At 37.8% G+C, this 26,781-nt stretch overlaps 3 protein-coding genes across 3 annotated transcripts; all 3 read left to right on the top strand.

Annotated features, from left to right (window-relative positions):
• The first annotated feature begins 1,214 nt into the window (after positions 1-1,214).
• LOC121242061 (U-box domain-containing protein 28-like) lies at positions 1,215-2,735 on the top strand. Its single transcript, XM_041139953.1, has one exon. The coding sequence runs from the start codon at positions 1,295-1,297 to the stop codon at positions 2,567-2,569; it is 1,275 nt and encodes a 424-aa protein (XP_040995887.1). The 5' UTR covers positions 1,215-1,294; the 3' UTR covers positions 2,570-2,735.
• Positions 2,736-5,825: 3,090 nt separating this feature from the next.
• LOC121242060 (G-type lectin S-receptor-like serine/threonine-protein kinase LECRK3) lies at positions 5,826-8,384 on the top strand. Its single transcript, XM_041139952.1, has one exon. It carries the CDS (start codon positions 5,931-5,933, stop codon positions 8,271-8,273), a length of 2,343 nt encoding a protein of 780 aa, XP_040995886.1. The 5' UTR covers positions 5,826-5,930; the 3' UTR covers positions 8,274-8,384.
• A 14,715-nt stretch (positions 8,385-23,099) lies between these two features.
• On the top strand, positions 23,100-23,684 carry LOC121243120 (uncharacterized protein At4g02000-like). Its single transcript, XM_041141177.1, has one exon. The coding sequence runs from the start codon at positions 23,100-23,102 to the stop codon at positions 23,682-23,684; it is 585 nt and encodes a 194-aa protein (XP_040997111.1).
• Positions 23,685-26,781: the final 3,097 nt, after the last annotated feature.

Genomic DNA, 26,781 nt, shown 5'->3' with positions numbered 1-26,781 from the left:
TTTTTGCCCTAATCAAACTGCAAATTAAAGGCCGACATTAATAAGATGTCTAGGTCTTTAAATATTGGTCATCTTTTCCAAAGGATGAAACATTTGACAATACATTAATGTGTTATACGTACGTACGTTCCTACGTTCAACTTCCCGGCCTATTTATACCAATCTATATATAATATGCTTTCGATTTTATTAAATCAGCCTCACCACTTATCGACTCATAAATAGTAGTTAGTACTCGTTGTCCCTTTCCTACGTACATTTATTTCTTGAATGAGTTGTAATGCCATATCCTGCTTAATGTTGCTTCCCTTTCTCTTCTATTTTTATCTTCTATAATTATATGTTTCCACCCACGTTGAGGACTAATTGCAAATCGTCGTTGCATTTCTCTTTGAAACCATCAATAAACCTCCATGTATTTTTTTTATTATTATAACAAGATTCGTCATATTTTTCACACAAGTATAAAATTTTTTCGCAATTCAAACCCGTGCTCAAAGATAGATTTGTACTGATTATCACCGTATAATAATAATAAATGGAGCGATATTGCTGTTCATCTTAAATTATATGTATCGATTAGTTAAACGTACAATAACTATTTAGGTTGTGTTTGATGGTTAAACTAAACTTAACTATTCATCTCAAACCAATCATTGATAGAACCCACTACTTTTTCAACTTTCTATAAAAAAGTTAAACTTATATCAACTTACTTTATACATTTTAACTTAAAAAGTTAAACCCATCTCAATAAGACTTACAAAACACTATTATTTACAACTCAATTCAATTTATCTTAACATCCAAACGTAGCCGACTTAAAATATAATCTATAACATTACGTGTGAAAAGGGATACAAAATTTAGGACGAAAGAACACAAATATTCTAGTAAATGTTGAAATACTATGTGAACTTGAGAAATCAAATAAGATTCTAATGCTAGGAGCAAAGGTGTTGTCTCACAGCAATTGGTTCATTCAATTTGACAGTAGTATGGGTCTTGAGAGAAACTTGACTTGATCAACCTAGAGAGAGATCAGGTCTCCTTGACCCATTCAAGTGTCCCCTATTCCACGCTCTATACACCCTTAAAGTAATGCACAAGTTTTGACTTCAGGATTTTTAAATTAATACAACACGTATTTGACCAACAACCAGTGACTCACCTCACTTCAACACGACGTCGCTCCTGGCACTTAAAAAGCTTAAATTCCGTGTCCTGAAAAACAGCCCACCTCCCACAACAACTCTCCACTCTGCTCTGCAACTGCAGCTTAATTGTACCGACAATGGGTAGGGAGGAACTGTCCATAGCCGTACCCAGTCCCTTCAGGTGCCCCATCTCCATGGAGGTGATGAAATCCCCTGTGAGCTTGTGCACGGGGGTCACCTACGACCGCTCCAGCATCCAGCACTGGCTCGAGTCCGGCCACGACACTTGTCCAGCCACCATGCAGGTCCTCCCCTCCAAGCACCTTGTTCCCAACCTCACCCTCCATCGCCTCATCCACCTCTGGCTCCTCCATCACCACCACTCCTCACTCAATTCTCCGTCTTCCTCCTCGTCTAGTACTTCCGCTTCGATCTCGTCTGAGCAAGTTCGGGTTTTCGTCGACATGATTGAGGGCGATAACGGCGGCCAGCTTGATTGCCATGATTACCTGGCAAAGATTGTGGACTTCGCGAAAGTTCGCGACGAGAACCGGAGGTTTCTGGCTCATTCCGAAAGCTTCGTGGAGGTCATCGTCAGTTTTCTTTGCAAAAGTAGGGAGATAGAGGTTTTGGAGTTGGTTGTTAGGGTTTTATATTTGATTATGTCACAAAAGGGAGTTGAAGAACGAGTGCACAGGTTGATTTTCGGAAGCAATAACCAAAAATACTTCTCTTCGATTTGTTTGCTTTTGCGAGACGGAAGTTTAAGCTCGAAGATCGAGTCGGTGAGGATTTTGGAGTCGCTTGCTTCCGACTCCGAATCCAAACGCGGAATCGCAGAAAAGGAGGACCTTGTCTCGGTGCTGTTTCATCTCTTGAGCTCTGACAATGCCGATACAGCCGACCTACACGACGCCATTTTGTCGTGTTTAATCGCCGTCTCAGGTAGTCGTTTTGGAAAATCCAAACTCATCCGGTTGGGACTCGTTCGAGTCCTCTCCGAAAGGCTCTCAAACCCCAACACCAAGACTTCCACCGCCGAGAAGTCTTTAAACCTATTATCAGTGGCTGCCTCATGCGGGGAGGGTAGGTCGACCATAAGCGAGGACTCAAAGCAGTGCGCGGCGGCTGTAGTGGAGAGGCTGATGAAGGCAGGGACAGAGGACGCGGTGGCAGTGCTGTGGGGAATGTGCTGCTTGCATGGAGACAGGAAGGTGAAGGACGTTGTGGTGAAGAGCAATGGGGTGACGAAGCTGCTGTTGGTGATGCAGAGCGAGTACTGCGAGGGCCATGTGAGGTGGATGTGCGCGGAGCTGCTTAAGGTCTTGAGGGATGGGTTCAAGTCCGCCGCAAGCGGCGGTTTGGGGTTGGGGAGGTATGAGACGAAGACTACTCACATCATGCCCTGCTAATTGGATTTGCTCGATATATACGTATGTATCTGTGCATGGGTTATGTTTGTTTGCTAATTGGGAAAATAGTAAGAAAAGTTGTAGTTTCAAGTGGTGCAAATGTTACACCTTTCTTATAATATTAATATGTTAAATCTTGTTTTGTATAAAAAAGTTTAATTTTGAACTGTTCTTGCAAATTATTCGAATTTTATGATGAAGAGTATTAGACCATTCATGATCTGTCAATCCAGCTAAATACAGTCAAGTCGGCTAAAACAAATTGATCATGTTAAGGAAGACACCTTAAGGTTCCGTTTCGATATCAAGAGGATCGCAAATAATCTGTGAATAATAATGAAATAATTTATGAATAGTAATAAAATAGTAATAAATAATTTGTAAATAGTAGTAAAGTTGTATGAGAATATATGAGAATAGTTGTATACCCAAACAAGGCTCTAATTCTTTTATGGTATTCCATGTCCAACCCTACAAGCTTATTTTTCGAACATACTTGAAAAACAAATCTCTTCCTCACAATGGCTTTCGCATATACTTGTTTTTCGAAGATACCCTAATAATCCTGCCCGTACGATGATTATTTGGGATACGCCCCAACGAAGAGGATCATGTCTATCCAATTTTTTAAAATTATTCCTCACTTTTAATGGAGAAAAACTTGAAGTAATATTGTCAATTAGCCAATTCCTAGAAACCAAGAGTAATGAAAATGCGTATAAAACACAAAATTAAGTACCTTTGGTACACACTTGTAAAAGGTTAAATTGATATGGAACCTTAAAGTATTACCTAAAAGGAAAGTGATATTCGGAGTGACAAATCTTATCATGGATTTGTATCGAATTTTTTTTACTTAATGATTAAGAAAGTACTTTTCAATGAGTTTATGATTTTTTAAAAAATATTTAAGGAGTTTAAAAATTATTGAAAAAATAAAAAATTGCACTGTGGATAAAAACTCTCAATGGAGATTCTTGATAGATATGAAAGTAAGATGATAGTGTGGTGTATAGTATTACTTTATTCAAATAGGATGTTGTTAATGCTTAAGTTTTTCTCGATATACGGTTTAAGATTCCATCTAGATGGACAGAAATCTTGATGGACGTTAATAAACAAATAAAAGGATGTAGTAATAACAAGTCTAGGTGTGGCCCAATATATAAAAATTAATGAATGACATTGGAGCAAGCCCAATGATTGATGTTGCGACTGTGGATATGAATGAAAGGCTTGATCAGGCCCTAAAAAGCAGGCCTCCTGGGCTGTCTTTCCGAACCCATGCTGTAGTACTAAAAAGTAAAAACCTCTGTTTCCTAGCTAATATCTCTTTGGGGCTGTCTCTAAAATTTGACGTGACCCGATAATTATCTAGCACGACCAAAATGGGAAGTGTATCTCATGTACAAATGATTAATCAACACAATTAATCTCATGTACCGGACCATTGTCAAGAAAAAAAGAAAAGCTGTACGTAGTTTAAACTTTAAAGAAACATATATAGCAAAAGATCAAGAATAATGTTATATATTACACCACTATCTCATTTTCATCCGGTTCACTACGTAAGATATGGCCGTATATTTATTGTTATTGGATGATAAAGAATCATCCAACAAGGGATTATTCAATGGTAATAAATGTGCTACATCTTGTATAGTAGAATAAAAATGAGATGGTAGTATGGTGTATAGAATTTTTCATAGCAAAAATAAACAAAGTTGGAGAAGTCAAACGAGAGTTTTGGTCGATAAAACCGGCAACTTTCACCATTATTTTTCTTCTTTATATATATATATATATATATATATATATATTCATGAATTAAAAGAAAAGCAAATCCAGTACGACGGTTTCATGGGGTTCAGAAATGATCGAGTACTGGATTTTTAAGTGAAGAATGCATCCATCCTGACATAAGTTAACACTTCTTGTGTGTGTGTGTATATATATATGGCTTTGTGGGTGAACCATGCAGGAGAAGAACCCTAGCTTTGAGGAGTTTGATGATGTCATAATTAATGATTGGAGCAATTCTTTAGCGGCCTGTTGTAATGTAACTCGGTTGTGTGACAGTAATGCATGACATCTTGGGAGTCTTCTTCACAAGTTGACTGGTGTCATATAGTGCCTAGCTAGCTAGATCGAGCTCAAGCTTTCTTGACTTCTAGAAGCACTACCACTTTAGCCTCTCACCAATAAAAGAATCGATCATCTATATAAGGTGTGCTAGCTACATATATTAAGAGAAATGAGTATTTATGACAAGTTATTTGTTACGTCGAAAATAACTATTTATGATGAGAATAGATTTATTTTAATAGAAAATAGATATTTTAATAAGAAATATTTGGTAATAAATAAACTTTTTCTTATAATGTATGTGCACCGTCTTGCACGGCAGACGTGCCGTGAAAGTTGTGGCATGTGGACGGTCATCAGAAGATAAAAAAATTGTTGTTTTTGAAGACGACAAATGTTGATCGACTTTGAAATTATTTGGTGGTAGGGCTTTCCATATCTCAGCTAGCATGCAGCGATATACAATCCAGTTTGAATAAAGTTGTCCTGCTTTCAGAATTGGTTGGCTGTAGCAGTCATGATACGATGTCCTTTCTAATTTCCTGCCACACAAAACAATTTATTTAAATCTAAAAATTTAGTATTAATGATGATCACAAGCATGAGTCTCATCATGAGAAGATAATATTACTTTGAGGATCAACTTAATTAATCTTGATCAAGCTGTGATCAAGTGTTGAAATAGGACTTTACTGAATGATTAATCATCAATCGATTAGAGTTAGCAATTGGTAATCTCTTATTAATTAATTCTTACATAAATTAATACAATATTCACATTCATGTGCCCTTATAAGCTGACATGCATAATTAATTACGTAAATTGAAAACATTAATTGAAAGAACCATATTATATATTGGATTATCCAACGACAAATTTCATGAAGATATGTCATTTCAACTCCTAATCAAAACTACGTATATGTATTGATTAAAACCTCTGTAGACCTTAATGAAAGAATAATCAAAAGGAAATACTTGACAAAAGTTGCAAGCTTCTAGGTTGTTGGTCTAGTATTTGCATTTTTGTCCAAATTTCAAGGTTTTTGTTCGATCGGTGTGGGAGCCCCACCTCTCCCTTTATTTGTTTGTCCTGTGGAAAAAAATGAAGAAGATAATGAAAAGAAATGTCAAATGATTTTGCCTCGTCAAAAGCAGATGCATCCACTAGCTAGATGGAATTTGAATTCAAAAGAGAAATCAAATTCTGCAAATCAATACTCAGAGGTTTGTACAGCTTACACCGTAGTCTGTTAGAACATTAACTGAGTCTATCATGCAGGCTTCTATGGTACTTTCGTTTCTTCTTCTTTTGGCCCTTTCAATGGCAAATGCTCAACAGAGAAACTTCAACTTGAGCCGAGGCTCTTCTCTCTCTCCCACGGGAAACTCATCCTTGTTCTCACAATCCGGCACTTTTGCCTTTGGGTTCTTTCCTTTTGGTGGTGGCTTTGCAGTTGGCATATGGTATGAAGGAACTCCCCAAAAAACTGTTGTCTGGACAGCCAACCGGAATGATCCTCCGGTATCTCGCAATGCCACCATTGGATTGACAAACGATGGTAGGCTCATCTTGCAAGAGGTGGGAGGCCAAGAAAAAACCATTGCCAATACTACAGAACCTGCTTTATTTGTTTCCATGCTCGATCCTGGCAACCTTGTTCTCTACAATTCGAATTCAACAATTATATGGCAAAGTTTTGATTACCCAACAGACACCCTTTTGCCAGGTTTACTCCTACGAGCTGGGAATCAACTCGTTTCTAGTATCACTGAAACCAATCACTCGATGGGAAGCTTTCGGATCAAGATGCAGACCGATGGGAATATTGTGATGTATCCAGTAGGTTCTCTTGATGCTCCAGACTATGCTTATTGGGGAGCAAATACAAATTTTGTAGGAAAGAATGCAACTCTGACGCTAGATGGAAACGGCCGCCTGTACATGCTCAATAGTAGTGGTGCCGAGGTGAAGAACATCAACAATGGAGCTGTTCCCTCTGATGGGAAGATGTATCGAGCCACAATTGATGCAGACGGGATATTTAGGGTGTATTCTCATAACTTGATTGAGAATGGTAGTCAATCAATCGAGTGGTCTATGCCAGATGATAGATGCACTCCTAAAGGCATATGTGGCATCAATGGCTATTGTGATCTCGTAAGTCTACAACCTGTTTGTGCTTGTCCTCCTGGTTTTGTTTTCATCAATCAGGAGCAAAGAAATTTGGGTTGCAATAGAAACTTCATTGCAGAAAGTTGTGCCTTTAAAAATGACCATATAGAGTACACTGTTCAGGAATTGCAAAACATTGTATGGATAGAAAGCACATATGCCATTTTGTCCTCTGTGACGAGAGAAGAATGCAACCTGGCATGTTTAGAGGACTGCAATTGTGAAGCTGCTCAGTTCCAGGGCCAAGAATGCAAGAAACAAAAACTTCCATTGACATTTGGGAGAAGAACACAACAGGATCAAGCTGGCAACCCAAGCCCAACAACGCTTGTTAAAGTAGGCATGGACTCAGGTAGGAATGGGACAATGGATCCCAAAGAACCCCGGAAAGTTTATCGAATGGATATCTTAGTCATTGGTGTTGCATGTCTTTCTTTCGCGTTGATTGTGCTAGCCTTTTCCGCTTTTCTAATCTTTAAATATCGTCTTTGGGCATTCAAAAAGATTCCTTATAAAACTAATGATCAAGGATTGATTGAAGACGTCTCTCTTCGAGCATTTACTTACAATGAGCTCGAAGTTGCGACGAGTGGCTTTAGCGAACAACTAGGTAAGGGCGCTTTTGGGACAGTTTTCAAGGGCACCTTGTCAGGGCAGAGAACAATTGCCGTCAAGCGGCTTCATCAAGAAATGGTGGCTGATGGAGAAGTGGAGTTTCGAAACGAGATGAGGTCCATTGGAAGAACCCACCATAGAAACCTTGTCCGCCTGCTAGGTTACTGCCATGATGGTTCCAATAGGCTTTTGGTATACGAGTACATGAGCAATGGAACACTCTCTAGCTACCTTTTGAAATCCCAGTTAAAGCCAAATTGGGAACAAAGAATTAACATCGCTTTGGATATAGCAAGAGGTATTCTATACTTACACGAGGAATGCGAGACCCGCATCATCCACTGCGACCTCAATCCCAACAACATATTAATGGATGAGTATGGGTGTGCAAAAATTGCAGATTTTGGAGTAGCGAAGCTATTAAACCTAGATCATTCCAGGACTCTCACTGGGGTGAGAGGGACAAGAGGTTATGTTGCCCCTGAATGGCACAAGGGGATGCCCATCACCGTGAAAGCCGATATTTATAGTTTTGGGATTGTGTTGTTCGTCATTATATGTTGTCGCAAGAGTGTTGACAACGATGCTCCAGAAGGAGAGGCAGTTCTTGTAAAATGGGTCAATGACTGTTTCGAAGCCAATGAATTTAGCAAGCTGGTGCATGAAGAAGTTGATCAGCAAAGTTTAAAAAGGATGATCAAAATTGGGTTGTGGTGCATAGAAGAAGACCCAGAAGTCCGCCCCTCAATTAAGAAGGTGATTCAGATGTTGGAAGGTACTATAGAGATAGCTGAACCTCCATCGACTCAATCTTCATTTCAGCATTAGTTCTTCATTATTTAAAAGAGTGAAGTATTTCCTTTTTTTTCCCATAAAACTCGATTTGTAATTGGATTTAAAGAAGTTCAAAGTTGTTGCTATCAAGCTTGTGCGGCCTTCCATATTGATTATAGTTGCACTTCCATTATGCATGGCCTCCTTTTATGTGCTATTAGAAAGTTAAGCCCTATTTCGAGCGTATGGTGTTGCCGAACTTAGTACTATATACGTACATATATAAGTCACATAAGAAAAATATGAAAAAATAACGATAATCCCCTCAAACTACAGCCTAATTTTCTACCACCACCTAAAAAAATCTACTTTGAAAATTATTCCCAAACTATTAAATAATCACAATTACCCTAAAATAGAAGAAAAAAAAAATCCTAAACTTTGTTTGATTGTGAATTTCTTTAGAAAAGGGAAATTGAAGAATTTATTGGCAATTGGAAATTGAAAAGTCTTTTTACAGCATTAAATGAAGAATTATAAAACACAAAAAATCAAAATCAAAGGGAATTAATTGGTAGAATGATTGATTTGACTTAATATGATCCGTAGCAAAAAGTATTTTCTTTCTTCGATTGTCGATATCGTCGAAATGCTATAATATTATCCCGATGTACTTGGTTGGTATGCAACTACGTGCATAAATGGCTTGCTAAACTATCAAATTCAATATATAGTATTGATTTTCTACTCTCAAAATCAGATCACTACTTGTTTAAGAGTAAATCACTTGCAGATGATCAAACACCATACATGATCTCAATCCTTAGATATTTATCTACTTCATTTAAATATTATTTTTATCTTTTCTTTATACACATATTCATGTATATTTGTTAGAAGCACAAAAACCATATTTGCTCCAAGATTGCTCCAAGATTTAGAAGTTCTCCAATGGAACCTTGAGTCAAATCTTTTTGGTTAGGGTTTCATGGCCACTGTCGTTGGCCTTACGGCTTCAGCGTCGGCGTCAGGTCCTCGCTCGAGATCTTTTGCGGATATGTGGTTCTTGATTCTCCTCAACCTCTTCCTGAGGTGAAGGTTCCTCTTCGAGCGCCACAGATGGTAGAGGGAGAAGTCTGCATCATTTTTTCTAATGAAGATTGATTGATCTGCCTTATCGTTTCAGTTCTCCTTGGTGTTGAAATTTCTACGGCAACGACCTTCATTGGATACCATCCGGTCGTCTATCCGAGTAAGATGGGGTCTGAGTAAGCAACCGATTGTATCTTCTATGCTAAAACCTAGAAATGTCTTTGTGCATATGACAACTGAGGAAGATTTTGTAAAGGCGTTTGCTAGGGAAAGTTGCGAAATTGATGGTGTTTCTTATCGGCCTTTTCACTGAACTATTGATTATCATGAGGAACAAGAACCTGTGAGGGTCCCTGTGTGGTTAAACCTTCCAGGTTTGCCACCGAATTTTTATCATTAGGATCTCCTAAGAAATATTACGTTGCCGATTGGAAGGTTCCTTGAGAGAGATAATTCTACCAGATGCGCGACGAGGACGGATGGGGCCCGCGTTTGTGTGGAGATGGATGTTTCGAAAGATCCGCTCAAGGCTTTATGGATTGGTACTCCTCATCATCCTTTCAGTTTTTATCAAGAAGTAGAATTTGAGACCCTCTTGGCATATTGTGTACATTGTAAAATGCAGGGTCATAATGTATTAACGTGTAAATGGAAAGTGAAGAAGAAAGAAGAGGGGGCTTCAAAGGGGAAGAAAGATGGGGGTTTCACTGGAGTGTGGGTACAGAAGACTAATAATGAAATACCGTCAAGTTTTCAGTTAGGTGAATCAAGTAAACAGGGGAATTTGGGTTCTCAAGATGCAGAATGTAATGCTCAAGATGTAGAATGTAATGCTCAAGATGCAGAATGTAATACTCAAGGTGCCGAATGTAATGTGCAAGATTCAGTTAATGATCATACTCTGATAGGTAAGGCTACGGATGCACAGAAGGCTAATAAAGAAATACCATCGGGTGTTCTGTTAGGTGAATCCATTAATCAGGGGAATTTGGGTTCTCAAGATACAGGATGTAATGCTCTAGATGCAGAGTGTAATGCGAAGGAGCTTGCTATCATGGATTCTATTGCTTCAGAGCCGGTTAGGATGAATTTGGAATTAGTGGTTTCTCCCGAAGGGTTGGGACAGGGAATAAAGGGGCACATTGAAAGGCAGGGGATGGAGGTATCAGTTGAGGTGGGCCCAATTGAATTAGCTTATCTAGAACACGGGGAGATCACACCCCAACAATTTGAGGGGAGTAGGTTCATGTTCCAGAGCCCAAGAGTTATTGAGGCAGTTCTGCCTGAACGTGTTGAGCGTCAATTAGGAGGGGTTGATCTCCTGGTAGGAGAGGCAGAATGGTTTGTTGAGGTTGAGACTTGCTCGGAGAATGAAACTGATGGTGAAATGGAACATTTGGCAAAGGACAAAGTGGTGGTCTCTGATTCTAAGATTGTGAAGGAAGCTGATGATAACCGAAAAGCTATGAAGGAGAGAAGTTCTAAGAGGGTGATTCGTAAGCCCTCTAAATTAAATATTTGATTATGTCTTTTATTTATTGGAATGCTAGAGGTTTAGGGACATCACGAAGGAGATTAAAATTGTAGTAAAGAAGTACAAGCCCAAAGTTGTTGCTATTGCTGAACCCATGCTATAGGAGTCTCATTTGGTTTTATGGAAAGAAAGATTGGGATTTGAGTATTGTCTATCAAACGATGCTGTGGGTGGTAAGCTTTGGTTTTTTTGGAACCAAGTTGTGAACCTCTCGATACTGTGTATGGAAGACCAATTTATTTCCGTTAAAATTGGTTATAATTTGCAAGATTTTTTATTGACAGTTGTGTATGCGAAATGTTCTTACGTGGGAAGACGTAGTTGTGGGATTCACTAGCTAATTCAAGGTATTCTCAGATGCCTTGGATTGTGGCTGGTGATTTCAACATTATTCCTTCGGACCAAGAGAGAAGGGGGGTCGCCCTTGTTTAGCTCTGGCTATGTAAGAGTTCAATGAGTGGATAGAAGCTAATGGTCTTATGGAGATGCCTTTCTCTGGAAATTTGCTATCTTGGTGTAATGGGCAATATGGTTTGTCTAGACAATGGGCGAGGTTGGATCGGGTCTTGATGAATATTAATGGGTTAAATCAGTTTTCGGAGGCAAGAGTGACTTACTTAGCCAGATCTTCTTCTGATCATTTTCCCATGATTATAAAGCTCGAGCAAGATAATATTCGATATGGTTTCCCATCTTTTAAATCTCAACAAATGTGGGTATCGCATGATCTGTTTTTTGAATGTGTTATGAGGTCCTGGCAAGCGGATCTGGAACAGGAGGTAGGAGGTCTGGTGAAGCTTATGATTAAACTCAAAAGATTAAAAGTGGTATTACGAGATTGGAACAAGAGGACGTTTGGTAGAACTGAGCATCATATAGCTAATCTTGAGTGTCGTGTAGAAGGTTTAGAGGCGTTATTGCAAGAAAACTATTCGGAGGAAGTTGAGGATGAGCTTGTTGTTTCTAAGGTAGAATTATCAATGTGGAATGAGAGAGAGCAAGTGCTGTTGTCCCAAATGGTTAAGCAGCAATGGATTACTAAAGGGGAGGTAACTTCAGAATTTTTCCGTGCTGTTTCTAGAAGGAAAAATCAAGAGATTTTTACAATGGCTTTACAAGATGGTACTGTTCTTTCTACTCCTGAGGATATTCATAATGGAGCTATTCAATATTTTTAGTCTTTCCTTTATGAAACTAGGAGTAGTCGTGAACGGCCTGATTTTTCTGGTTTGGTGCAACCGATTGTTACAAACCTTGAGAAAGAGGTGTTGTGCAGCCTTCCTTCGACCTAGGAAATTTTTGAAGCTCTAGATTCCATTCCGGTCGATAGTAGTCCTGACCCTGATGGGTTTGGTGCAGGTTTCTATAAGTCATGTTGGCATATAGTGGGTTCGGATGTTATTGAGGCAGCTAGGGAATTTTTTAATGGGATTCCATTACCATGGTTTTATAGTGCGACATTTTTAGAACTTATTCCCAAAGTAAGTAATCCTACGAGTTTTGATAAATTTAGGCTAATCAGTCTTTGCTCTGTCTTCTATAAGATTTGTTAAAAAATATTGGTGAATCGTCGTTCACCTATTCTCCATAAGATTATATCTCCAGAGCAATGTGCGTTCGTTACAGGACGTAGCATACATGAAAATATTAGTTTGACTCAAGAATTAATTCATGGAATACACAAGCCATGTCATGGAGGGAATATTGTGTTGAAAATTGAAATGGCGACAGCGTATGATAGTGTGTCTTGGGATTTCTTGCTGAATGTGTTGAAGGCCTTTGGTTTCTCTGATTGTTTATTATGGATTATACGGCAATGTATATCGTCATCGTGGTATTCTATAGGGCTTAATGGAATCCCTAAAGGTTTCTTTAAAGGAGGGAGATGATTGCATCAAGCGGATCCAATTTCCCCTTATCTATTCATTTTGATGGAAGAGGTCTTGACCAGGTTGATAAAGAAGCAGGTTGAAGTTGGCAAGATTGTTCCTTTTTTCTCATCCTAGAGGTACTCCTATTATTTCTCATCTTTTTTACGTGGATGATATTGTTTTGTTTTCAAATGGAGGAAAGGCATCATTGAGGGCAATTTCAAATGTCTTCAAAGTATATGAAGGGTGGTTAGATCAGGTTGTAAGTAAAAGTAAGTCCTCTATCTATTTTTTGAAACATATTAGTGCACATCGGGGGAGAAGCTTGCTTAGAATCTTGGGATTCTCGGAAGGTAATTTTCCTTTTGTGTACTTGGGAGCTCCGATTTTCTCAAAAGATTATTGGTCAGGCATTTTGATTTTATGATTCAAAAGATCCGAGGAAGGCTGAAAGGTAGGAAGACAAAAATGCTTTCAAGCGGTGCTAGATTGTTACTTATTAAACATGTTATCCAAAGTATGCCGATTCATTTGCTTTCGGTTTTGAACACTCCGAAACAGGTCATTAATAAACTTCATTTCATAATGAGCACCTTTTTTTGGGGTAGCATTGACGACAAACCAAAGAGGAAATAGTTTGCTTGGAGGGAAATGTGTAAACCAGAATTAGTAGGAGGTTTAGGCATCCGGAATTTACATGATGTCCAACATTCTTTAAGTATGAAATTAGCATGGAATTTGCTGTCTCAAGTATCTCTTTGGGCTGCCTTTTTTTTTTAAAAAAATATGTAGTAGGTAGGCATATTACAGAAATTGATTCGAATAAAGGAACGGATTTTTGGAGAATGATTGTGAGATGTATTCCATTGGTTTTGGATAAGTCTAAATAGAAGGTTAGAGATGGCAAGATCTCATTTTGGAGGGATAATTGGTCGGGTTTGGGTGCTCTGGCTGATACGCAAGAAAGCTTGGAATTACCGAATTTGCAGTTGGAAGCATGTAAGGGTGATAGAGGATGGAATAAAGAACTGTTTTCCAGGTTGTTGGGGAATGAACAAGCTGCAGTGATTGTTGAGAGGCTTGGCAGAATTAAACCAAGTGTTGATGTCCTTATTTGGCTCCCAAACAGTAATGGTAAGTTCTCAACTAGTAATGCATTGGAGTGCATTCATGCTCGGGTTCTAGAGTTTGCATGGGCAAATTGGATTTGGCATCCGACATTACCAAAGAAAATTTCAATTACAATGTGGAGAGCTTGGCATAATTGTTTACCAGTTGATAAGGAGGTTTGGTGATTGAATATCCCCATGGTATCGAAATGCAACTGCTGCTTAACTAGGTAGGAGGAAAATCTGGATCATATGTTAGCTAAAGGTGAGCTGGTTGAACAGGTGTGGGCGAGTTTTGTTTCAGTTGTGGGACTGCCTTCCCTGCAAGGAAAGCTATGGCAGGAGAGAGTTGAGTTCTTCCACAGAAGGGCAAAAATGTCTGTTAAGGGGGGTCAACTAATTGGTATTTTGCCTACCATCATTTATTGGAGATTGTGGTGGAGTAGATGTCAAGAAAGAATGGAGGATAGAAGAGTTTCTCTTGGTTCAGTAATTGTTGCGACTAAATATTGGCTGGTTGGCCTTGAAGATTAAGGACTTAAAGAAAATAAGTGCATGTGATGAACTGGTTTTGAGGAATTTGCAAATTCCTTTTAAACCTCTGACTAATAACATAGTAAAATTTGTTCAATAAAGGAGACTAGCAGTAGATTTTGTGAAATTAAATATTGATGGTTGCTCTATGGGGAATCCGGGTGAGGGTGGTGCTGGTGCTAGTGGGGTGATACAGAACTCTAATGGTAAATTTATTTGTGGTTTTTTGAATTTCCTGGGAGAACATTCCAATTATGCTGCAGAGGTGCTAAGTATTTTGCATGGACTTCGAACCGTTTATCTTATGGGGTTTAGAAAGGTGGAAATAGAAATGGATTCAAAATTGGTGGTGGACTGGTTGAAGAAGAAACGGTGTAGTTTATGGTATTTGGAAGATTTTTGGGAAGAGATGATGGAGAGATTGGAGGGGATTCAATTTTCTATTAACCATATTTTTAGAGAGTTTAATGCCGTTGCAGATGTTTTAGCAAAAATGGGTGCTAAAGGTTTAAATAAGTTATGGGTTGGGAATGATGGGATTCCAGCTTTAATTAGGGGTTTAATTAGACTAGACATAGGAAGTGTTCCTTATATTCGTGTTTGTTTATAATGATTCTTGTAATTTGTTTCATTGGTTGTCTTTGTTTATTTTAGTGGTAAATAAGTTTCAGCTGGGTTGATGGATTTTTTGTTTTTATTTGTAAATCCCCAGCTTTGATGAATTTTGTATAAGGTATTCCTTAGCCATAATTAAGGATTTATTAATAAACTTGGGCGGGGATCACTCATGGACATGTGGTCACTCTCTCTTTATAATTAAAAAAAAATACAACTAAATGCATATAAACAATGATATTTGACCCATTTTGATTATAATTTTGACTTAATTACAAAAAGCTATTTGCTCACGTGGTTGGAATGTATTGTGTATACGCCATAAATATGGCCGTGCACGTGCCCCTTGATATGCTCCATGAATCTAACCTTCGACGTTGGTGCCTGGATCTACTGGATTTTATTCAACAAACACATTTTTCATCAAATAGATACTGAATGCTTGTTAGATTACTAAACGTGAAATAAAAAAACCCGATATATGAAGAAAAAATGATAAAAGAATAGTGCAAGAGATTGGTAAGTAAATGATAGCATGCAACCTTTGAGTAGAAATGTTGGTGTTTGTAGTTGGAGGGATAACAAAATTATTAACGGAAGCGATAAAACATTAAAAGAATTAAAGGCAACTAGAAGTGTTGAGGATAAAATGAACCAGGCCGAGGCCACCAGGAAAAAGAGAGAGAAGGAAAAGATAGAAGTTGAAGAAGGTGAAAGCATGTTACGTTAGACACATAAAGATAAAGGTGAAAGAGATAAAGCTGACAAGATATCAACCATGCATGTTAAGATATAAAATAAATAATAAAATCTACCTCTTTCTCTCAACTTAAATTTTTGGGACAAGTAATGATTTCACATGATATCAAGAGCCACTCGGTCTACACCAATTTCGATCCAAGTAGGAATGGGGCAACAGCTCCCAAAGAATTTCGGAAAGTTTATCTTAGTCATTGGTCTTGCATGTCTTTCTATCCCGTTAATTGTGCTAGCCTTTCCGCTTTTCTTATCTTTAGATATCGTCTTTGGGCATACAAAAGGATTACTTATAAAACTAATAATCAAGAATTGATTGAGGATGTCTCTCTTCGAGCAGTTACTTACAATGAACTCAAAGTTGGTGCCTGAAGAAGAAGTGGACGAACCAAGCTTGGAGAGAATGGTGAAGATTGGGTTTTGGTGCATTGAAGAGGAGCCTGCAGTCTGTTCTTCATTGCAGGAAAATAATATTGATTCTTCCAGCTAGCCGTTTGAATATCTAGGTCTTGCATGCCTTGAGCCTCGGAGCTTGGAGGGTGCTATTTTTAAAATGTGTAGTAATTCTTTTTCTAGGGTAACATGCATGTTATTGAATTTGATCCCTTGGGTCTCAGAATTAATCATCATCAGTACTATACATATTTGAGATTACACATATTAAGAAACCAAAATACTTTACAAACATGATCAAATAAAGAAGTATATATATAAATTATTGGTTGTCACAAACATGATTTCTCGTCTCTTTTATTTTGTCATGAATCTCAACAGATAGATTCTTAACTTTATCATCTGCTTTTGCTAGTGTTGCATGATCCCCAACTGTCACTACAACAAATTTTACTTTTAGGATAAAATTATTTAGGGACGAACTGAAAAGTAACTTTTTGAGACGAAATTCAAATTTCATCTAAAAAAATGGATGAATTTACAAAACCGTTCGAACGGATAAATATCTGGTCGAACAGGATCTTCTGTGATGAATTAGATCGTCTTAAAAAGTCACATGCGTTCGAACGAACAAAAATCCATATTTTGGGGGGAAATAATTTATTTTGTCGGGAAAAGTTCAAAACCGTTCGAACGGCAATTGTGTTGTTCAAACGGAATAGATTTGGTGGCAAAATCTGGCGGGAAGGTTTCTAGACCGTTCGAACGGCACATATTTAGTTTGAACATATTCGAACACTACATTTATACATTCGAACGTATAATATTAATTTCTGTACATAACTCAAAATATAAAAAAATGTATATATATATATCATATATTTGAATTCATAAATTAATTTTATGTAATTAATTTAAAAATATTTTAGTGATTTCTTTTATGTTAAATAAGGTTTTTAGTTAAATAAATATTATCAGTCATACACCACATAATATAAATGAATAATTAATCTAGAAAAAGATAAAGAATATTTAATTCATAACTAAAGCAAATTATCAAAACACCATATACTATCCATAACAAAAACAAAAAAAATATAAATAAAAGATAGAAACTATTGTGATTCGAGGTTTCTGTACACATCCTCGAATGTAGCTAATCGTCTCTTTACTTGTGTCAGTAGAATACTGAGTGTGACCTGAGTTGCATTACTGACATGAATTTATGTATGTAACTCAGAGATGCTAGCATTAATCTTTGCATGTAACTCAGAGATGCTAGTAGTAATCTCTGTATGTAACTCAGATATGGCAATATGCACTGCATCGATCGCCACTGATGTGTGTATGCCGATCTTAGCACACAGTATATCGCCCATCTCCTCCCGAGTAGATGTGTGTGATGCCTCGGCCTGTATAGATGCCTCACCAGCCGATACTCCAGGATCTTCCGACTGTGCATCTCTCTGAATATCAACCCGGTCCGGAATTGGTCCACGAAAACAAAGTCTCGAGTGTCTTGTGCTTCGTGACAGGGTGGTTCTGTTGATCGGTCTCATCGGCTCCCATGAATGCTTGGCAACATCTGGCACGATCCCGGAATATAGAAAAAATCGAGTGATTGTGATCCCGAACAGTAGTATATCTATCATAATGTACCGAGTCTCTGATTAGATCCTTTCAAATATATACCCCACGAGGCCGATTGGAATGCCACGCACGACCCGTAGCATAAATTTTGCTCGATCCATGCCAACCTCGGTCTTTTGCTGCCAAGGGTCAATATTGTTGGCGATTATCAGATTCACGATCTTGAAGAAAGAAGATAAATCTACCTGCCTAATGCTCTTCGTCCTATCGTACTCTGGAGCATCTGGACCAACAATCAAGTCTCTGATCTCATGATCAGCGAGGGTATCGACCTCATCCGTGTAAACTGCTCATTCGTCCTGAGCCGTCTTCGCATCATCTGAAGGACCAGACTCTCTAGGCAATAGGTTTGGATATGCATCGACCAATTTAGAAATATTGAGATATGCAGCGAGTCCGTCTGCTAAAAATATAACAGGAGCTCTTCGGACACAAATCCTGTATGCCCATCCATCGTCTGGGCTGGTACCACCGAGCTCTTTATAGAACTTAGCGACGATGTCAATATAGGAAATGAACTCTATTGCTTCTTCTCGTTGATCTAGGATTGGTGTCCAACCACAATCGTTGAATACTGATGGGAGGGAATGGCCCTCACATATAAGAGTCGCAAAATCAGACAGTTTTACCTGCCGCTCTAGTAAAACAGTCCTCTCTCGAACTGTTTGGATAGAAGGTTCCCTGACCTGACACGTTTACGACTCCTATAAGACATTATTATGAACATGAAATTTAAAAAATAAAATATATATTCAACATTAGTGATAAAATGTAATATGAGAAAATATTCACAAAATTATATAGTAATAGCAATTTAATAAATTAATTGATATAACAACAAAATAAAACGATGAAGATAAATTAATAAGTTAATATAAACTAATTGGTTTGAATGGACTCTGTAGTGGTCGAGCATATAATATAACGTTCGAACGTCAAAAATAGTGTTCGATCGGACAGGTTAAAACGTTTGAACAACGGCCATGAAAACACATGAAATACATCGATTTCGTGGGTTTTTTCGACGAAGCACATACTACTCTTCATTTCTAATCATCCTACGGTGGTTTTGTGGTGTTCTACGGTGCCTATTAATGGAAAATATAATTTTTCTAGAGAAAACAAATAAGAAGATAAAAATAAATGGTAAAATAACTTTTAAAGAGCATACCTTCACTTAAGAAGAAGAGCGTTCGACGTGGGTGGTGATTACGACGGTAGACGACGGTGATTGATGGACGTTCAAACATTTTCTCTCAGTTTTCAAACGGTTGAGGTCGACAGAGTTGAAATGCCTTCGCCCATGATAACTTATATGTACATAACTGTTTGAAGGCTATATTTAACCATTCGAACGGTTTCAAAGGACTGTTTGAACGATAGTATTTACCAATAGAATGGTATTTATTCCAAATTTAGTAAAAATGTATATTATTGTATATTATAATGGTCACCACTTTAAACTCATTAGAGAATTGACTACAACCAATCCAAAGACTCCCAAGATTTTTCAAAAAACTAAATATGGCTCATGCAGCTCACCTTCTTAGCATAAGTACTGAGGAATGAACTCGATCAACAAATTGATCAACTTCATGATCAAGATCTTAATCAAAGGACAATGAATAAAACATTGGGTGGCTGCCCCGTGTATAAAGAGAGAAACTTTTGATTTGGAAGTACTTAATTTTTCTTTTGGAAAAATAATTGGAAGTATTTAATTACTCATAGTCTTCTAGCTTAAGAAATCATTAAGAATTTCAAAAAGAAAAATATTTGATCTATACAGGAATCTTAAAAAAGCAAACTTATGAACTGATATGTATTTATGGTGTACGCCAAATTATAAATCACTTTATATTGTAAAGTAAATTTAACATCTTACATCAAGTTTAATAGTTATTTTATATTTTAAAAAAAATGATGCAGCCAATCACATTAGTAGAGTGCTTAAAAAGTACGCAAAAGTGACTACACATAAAATTTTTGTTGTGGTTGTGGTGTAATTAGTTTGCTTTTGTAAGATCTTTGTGTACAACTGATATGTAAGCATATATATTTAGGAAATGAGACAACTCTTCTTACAAATTCCCTAGACTGAAAGGTCTCAAACACGTCTCATGAACTCATGAAATGCCAATTCTCGCTAGAACATTATCCTTTAGGAAGCTTCATGGGCTTTTTGTGAGACAAGGTAGATTAGGAGGATCCCACATAACATCTTGCGAATATCTTGTGAGAGGTTTATCAAACTCAATGTTTTTACAATTTTTGTTCTAGTTTTATTGTATTAGGAATAGGATCAAGTACTCAACTATATTAGACTTATTAAGCTACATGCTTTTGGCAATTGAAAATACCATTTTTCACAATAACAAAGAAAACACGAAACCACAAAATGGGCTGCTTCTCAATCCACACAAACATTGAGCAAATGCAAGTTGTGGCCTTTTTGACCCTCAATATATATCTTTTTCTCTTTTGATTAAATCCGCAAAGATTGGGGAGGAAGGGGGGCTGAGCTATTTTGCTAAGGAAAATGCTAGTTTCTCCCTCATTTGTCTCTTGAATTTGACAGTTTATACATTTTTTTTTCTTTAATGGTTAAGGAAGTGACTACAAGTATATTTGTGTATTTTTTTAAAAAAAATGTTTAAAGATGTTTAAAAAATGTTTAAAAAAAGGAAAAAAAAAAGTGCAATTGCATTAGGGGTGTGTAAATGTTGGGCGGCGGAGTAGCAACATCCTTTTAATAAAGAAAAATACTACTATACTGTCCTAGTTATACCGCTCACTTTGTCCTATGGACGTGGCAATGACACCACCATATAGTAACAAGTAGCTTACTAAAAAATTAAAAATACAAACATAAAAGAGATTAAGGAACCCACCTTACACACACACACACATATATATATATATATTTTAATAAATTACATGCAAGGCACCAAATGATCAATAGAGCAAAAGTGAACTATATAACTAGGATAACACAGTAAGAATACTGTTTTGATAAATATTCATGGCTGGGTAGATATTCGAGATCAATAAATGTTGGTAGTTATGGATTCATAAACGTTGGAACAAACCAATTCGACAAGCATGGAAGTCAAGGTAATAAGTACCTCTACTTGGAGATGGGCAGATGCAAATGGGGACTCATGTGGCGTGTTAAGTTTTCAAAAAGAAAGGTAGATCAATTGGACCCCATATGCTGTGTGACTTGGTAACACAAACACGGGACCTTCTTCTTCCATCTTTTTCTTCTTCTTCTTGAGTTATAGGGGAGGAATTTTATGCATTAGTAACTATTTATTTTCACATTCTAAATTTTATAGTTTTTTTTTCATAAGTTGTGAGAGTATTTTTCATAAAGTGTGAAACTATTTTTTTATAAAATGTAAGGTATGAAGTAATAAATAATAATTGATAAGAAGAATTTTTTTTCATAGAATCATGGATTTTGGTGCAACCCAGCAGCTGCTGGGTAAATTACAAATAAAAATGCTATTGTCATCGAGAAATGGGTCTCGATAATTTTTTTTATTACTTAATGCTTACAGTCCTTACTCAACTACAAGTACATAGAGAGCAGCTGCCACCTATTTTACTATGCATTGATGCTGCAGATGTTAGATTGCAGTTGGCATTAGGAGATAGAGAGCAAAAGGAATGAATCTAGTGTACTTAGTAAAGGCAATCACAAACAAGCAATCAAACTACTGCATCCGGTTGATTGCTGCCCTATAATTTTTCAGCTGTGGAAGAGCGTTTCGTTTTAAACGATTAAGTGTTTTGTAGTAATATAGTGATTTTTTTTATTTTTAAAAAAATGTTTAAAAGTATAAAAAAAAATCTTTTTGTTCTTGTCGGGAGCCGTCTTGTGCTGTAGCACGACTCAATTACAAATATTGAAGTTTTACCAAGAAATTGTCCTCAAATATATATCCTTCTAAGAGCACTCCCAACTGATGTTGTATAATACATTTTTCTCTAAAAATATAAAGAAATGCTCTCAAAACACCCTCCATCGGATCTTGTATTTTAAAGATATTTTTACATTGAGCTACAAGAAACTGCTAGATCTAGAGGATTCTATTCATCAATGTAAACATTTTTAATTAATTTCTCACTCCTCCACTTCCTGAGTTTCTCATTTCCTCAACTCTCTCTATTCACATTTGGACCTCTCTCGTTCCCACGCTTTCTCTTTGTTTGGCACCAAAGACAGAACCAGAGCCTTCCATCTTCCTCGACTTCGCTCGTCGACTCCATCACTGATCATCCATTGTCTTCAAGCTCTGCTCTCACGGCTGAGGTGAAGATTAGAAATTTTTTTGCCCCGTTACTATCCATTTTTTTGCCCTTTTCTGGGTTCTATTGAGTTTCTGTTCGACTCCCAGGAAAGTTATCGGAATCTAGAGTTTGTTTCTGTGTTGGTGGGTAGGTTTTTATAGAACTAGTAAAAGGGTCTTAAAAGTTTTGGGTGTTTGAAAGCCTGTGAGAGAATTTAATTAAGTAAAAAGGCTCTTTATTTGCTCAGATTTGGAAGATAGACCTCCTGCTTCGAAGATATGGTAATGGTTTCAGAGGAAGTGACTCGGTTTCATATTTTTTGCAGTAGACATCAGAAAGACCCAGCTTTGTTGTCAACGTTATGCACAATAAAGTTCAATCTAGAGTACTTAGATTTTATCCATTTCTATTGGTTTGTTTGTGCGCAATTTTTTTTCTTATAAATAATTTTGTATGTAGTTACTTGCCGTTACCCTTTCGTTTCGTTTTCCGTAGTCTTTTTTATAAAGGTTATATAATGGCTTGTTTGAGAGGTTTATCTTGGGCTTAGTTTTGGCCATCACAAGAGAAAATCAATGATACAAGTGGAAAGCGTCAAGTCTTCCTCTCTTGTTCTCTCTCAAGGAGTAAAAGGAGGAGTGTTATAGTCTGGTAGTGTGGTTGCGAAGGTGAACTACAAAATGGAAGGTCTTGAAGAGAAGTGGGAGAATCTGAGATTAACGGAAGATGAGAATGAAACTATAGAGCTAGAAGGAGAGGTTCCAGATGAAGCAGGACGAAAAGGAGAGAGGAGTGTGGTGGGGAAAGTGTGGTCGGAAAGAGTGATAAGAAGGGAGGTGTTGTGTTCGACAATGGAAAAATTTGGAAGATCAGCAAGGTTGCATCTTTTATGGAGTATCAAAATAATGTTTTTATTATTACGTTCGAAACAGAGGCAGACAAGCAAAAAGTAATGGTTGGACGTCTGTGGTTGTTTGATAATTGTTTAATGGTGATGAAGCATTTTGATGTTTACACTCAGCCGTAATGGATGGCCTTTGATCATGAAGAATTTTGGTTACAACTTCATCAGTTGCCAATGGCGTTTATGAATAAGGAATGCTGTATACATATTGGCAACTCAGTGGGAAAAATTATCAATGTAGATGTTCCAGAGGATGGAGTGGGGTGGGGAGAATTTCTTCGGATTAAAGTGGAAATATGCTTAACGAAGAAAATTGCTCGAGGAAGGATGATTAATGTACGAGGCAACCGAGAGTGGATTCCTATCCAATACGAAAAGTTACCCAAGATATGTTTTAAGTGTGGCCAAATTGTGCATATTTCGGGTAATTGTTCAGGTGAAGGGGGCAAGTCTTCTGAGACAGAAGGAAAAACTGCTCAGTTTAGGCCATGGTTACATGCTGATGCATTACAAAGGAAGAGATCTAATGTACATGCAGAAGGGAGTTTTTTCAGGACTGGAAAAAATTCTTCAAGTTCGTGTTGGAGAACAACATATCCATTACAGTCGCACAACGCCGGGGGAAATTTGAAATTTAATGTAGATCGTAACGTGCTTGCGGAAGATAATGGTGATAGCGAGAATCAAGGGGAGCGGTTTCATCACATGTAATGGAGGATACGCTTGATACTGGTCAAGAGAAAGGGAGTGAAAATGGGGAAGGGAATTACGCGGTTTTGAAAAGGGATATAGAGAAATGGGCTGGCGTGGATATGGGCTTAAATGAAGAAGGCCCAGCATGTGGTTTGTGTGGCGTTGATGGGCCAGTTGGAATTTATGTTATAGAAGATGAGGGAGACACAATTGAAGCTGTTGTGTCCGTCGAGATAGAGAAGGTAGCTGCAGAAATTGGAAATAAAGCTGGCAAACAGACTCGCAGTTGGAAGAGAAGGGCTCGAGGGATGGGTACTCGAACTACTGCAGGGTGCCAGGGACATAATGCTAAAAGATCATGTGTGGATGTTGGATTCTCAATTGAGAAGCAAAAGAATTTGAAGCGCATTAGAACTGCTCATGGAAATGCCTCTGAGGGGCTTAAAACAAATATGGTGGTGGCTGCTTGTCAGCCCCACCAAGCCAAATGATTCTACTAAGCTGGAACTGCCGAGGGCTTGGGAACCCTCGGATAGTTCAAGACCTTTGCTTGCTAGTGAAGGAAAAGAAACCCAATTTTGTTTTCTTAATGGAAACAAAGTTAAGTGCAAATAAATTCAGTAGACTCAAGTGGAGACTGGGGTATGATGGTTGTTTTGTAGTGGATGCCAAAGGTAGAAGTGGTGCCTTGGCATTGTTCTGGACAGTTGAAACTCAAATTGAAGTACTTAATTATTCTGAACGACATATAAGTGCATGGATAAAAGATGTAGATTCTTCTTCGAGGTAGTTATTAACAGAATTTTATGGAGAACCAGATGCAGCAAGGAGAACTGAAGCATGGGAATTTCTGGAATCTCTTAAACCAGATTTTCAGCATGCTTGGTGCGTCCTTGGGGATTTCAATGAAATTTTGTTTAGTAATGAGAAGAGGGGAGGGAAGCCTAGGAGGGAAGTGCATATGGTGAGATTTAGAGAAGCTTTAGAGAGTTGTCACTTGCATGACCTTGGCTTTAAGGGGGATATGTTTATCTGGAGCAATAAACATGGGGATGGAACATATAGAAAAGAGAGATTAGATAGAGTGGCTGCTAACCCTATTTGGCCTAACATGTTCCAAGATTATGAGATTGGAGTGTTAGTGGCAAGAAGCTCGGACCATAAACCTTTACTCATGAGGTTTAGTGGTAGAGATGAGGAAAATAGAAGAGGTAGGAATCTGTTTAAATATGAGGCAAGATGGGAGCTAGAAGAGGAGTGTGGTAATGTGGTCAAGAATAGCTGGAACTTGAGGAGGCTTACGATGGATCCTGTGCATAATGTCATGAGTCTTCTTGAAAAGTGTGGGAGAAGTTTAAGGAGATGGAGTAGGGGACTGGATCAAAACAAGGGGAAGGAATTAAAGGTGCTGTCTGATCGACTGAAGTTACTACAGGAGTGTGAGGATGAACATAACATTCATAAGGTGAAGTCGATTCAATTGAGGATAGGTTTTCTGCTGGAATAAGAACATATTACATGGAAACAAAGAGCAAAGAGGCATTGGTACAAAGAGGGGATAGATATACCCGTTACTTTCATGCATGTGCTACTGAGAGGAAAAAAAAGAATACTATCAAAAGCGTGAAAGGTGAAGATGATATAGTGTTGACAGATGTAGCAGAAATTGCAGGAACATTTCAGCGTTTCTTTACAAAGGTGTACACTTCTTCAGAACTATCTCTGGAGATCGTTGATAAATGTTTGGAGAACATGGAGGCTTGAGTTTCAGTTGAGATGAATCAACAGTTGGACTCGGTTTTCACCAGAACAGAAGTGGATGCTGCAATCAAACAGATGGGGCCTCTTAAATCCCTAGGACCAGATAGCTTCAGTGCAGGTTTTTTTCATACACATTGGGATGCTGTTGGAGAGGAAGTTAGCAAAGCTGCTCTTAGCTTCCTAAATGGAGAGGGTACTCTTTCTTCTTTAAATCACATATTTATTGCTTTAATTCCTAAAGTAAAAAATGCTGTGGATGTTAGTGATTTTCGCCCTATTAGTCTATGTAATGTGATGTATAAGATTATTGCAAAAGTAATGGCTAATAAGCTAAAGTGAGTGTTACCTTTAATTATTACTTGTAATCAAAGTGTTTTTCTACCGGGGAGATTGATCACTGATAATGTTATGATCGCTTATGAAATTTTACACTCAATGAAGACTCGCAAGAAAGGAAAGGTGGGAAGTTTAGTTTTGAAGTTAGATATGTCCAAAGCGTATGATAGGATTGAATGGAGGTTTTGAAGGCTTTGATGATGAAGTTGGGATTTAGTGGGAAGTGGGTTCAATTGGTAATGGAGTGTGTTAGTTCAGTTAGCTATGCAATCTTGATTAATGGTACTCCTGGGGAGGTTTTTTGTCCAAAATGGGGGTTGAGACAAGGTGACCCTTTGTCACCTTATCTCTTTATACTTTGTGCTGAAGGTTTAAGCTCTTTGATTAATGCTGCAGAAAAGAAAGGGGATATAAAAGGTGTTTTAGTGAGAAGAGGTGGTACATGTATCAATCATTTAATGTTTGCGGATGATTGTATTCTATTCTGTAGAGCAAAGGTTTCAGAGTGGAAGAAAATTCATGAAGTGCTGAAGCTATATGAGGCAGGATCAGGTCAAATGCAAAATAAACATAAATATTCTTTCTTTTTTAGTTCTAATACTAGAGCTGCTGAGAAAAGTGATATCATTCAAGAAGCAGGAGGTGGTGTGTGTGGGAGCTATGAAAGGTACCTGGGATTACTAGCTTTGGTGGGGAGGTCAAGTTTTTATACTTTTAGAGGAATAAAGGAGCGTATATGGCAGAAAATTCACAGCTGTAAAAACTCTTTTCTCTTTCAAGCAGGGAAGGAAGTACTTATCAAAAGTGTATTACAAGCTATACCTACGTACACGATGAGTGTATTTCGGCTACCAAAGAAGTTGTGTCATGAGATTTCAAATGTTCTTGCTAAATTCTGGTGGGGCAGTAGGGAGGGGAGAAGAAGATTCATTGGATGAGATGGGATACAATGGGCAAATCTAAGAGTGAGGGAGGTATGGGGTTTAGGGATTTGGAGAGTTTTAATGAGGCTTTGCTC

This window comes from Juglans microcarpa x Juglans regia, chromosome 8D (assembly GCF_004785595.1).
Source record: "Juglans microcarpa x Juglans regia isolate MS1-56 chromosome 8D, Jm3101_v1.0, whole genome shotgun sequence".
Taxonomy (NCBI): Eukaryota; Viridiplantae; Streptophyta; class Magnoliopsida; order Fagales; family Juglandaceae; genus Juglans; species Juglans microcarpa x Juglans regia.
This window is presented reverse-complemented; position numbering and strand designations above follow the sequence as displayed.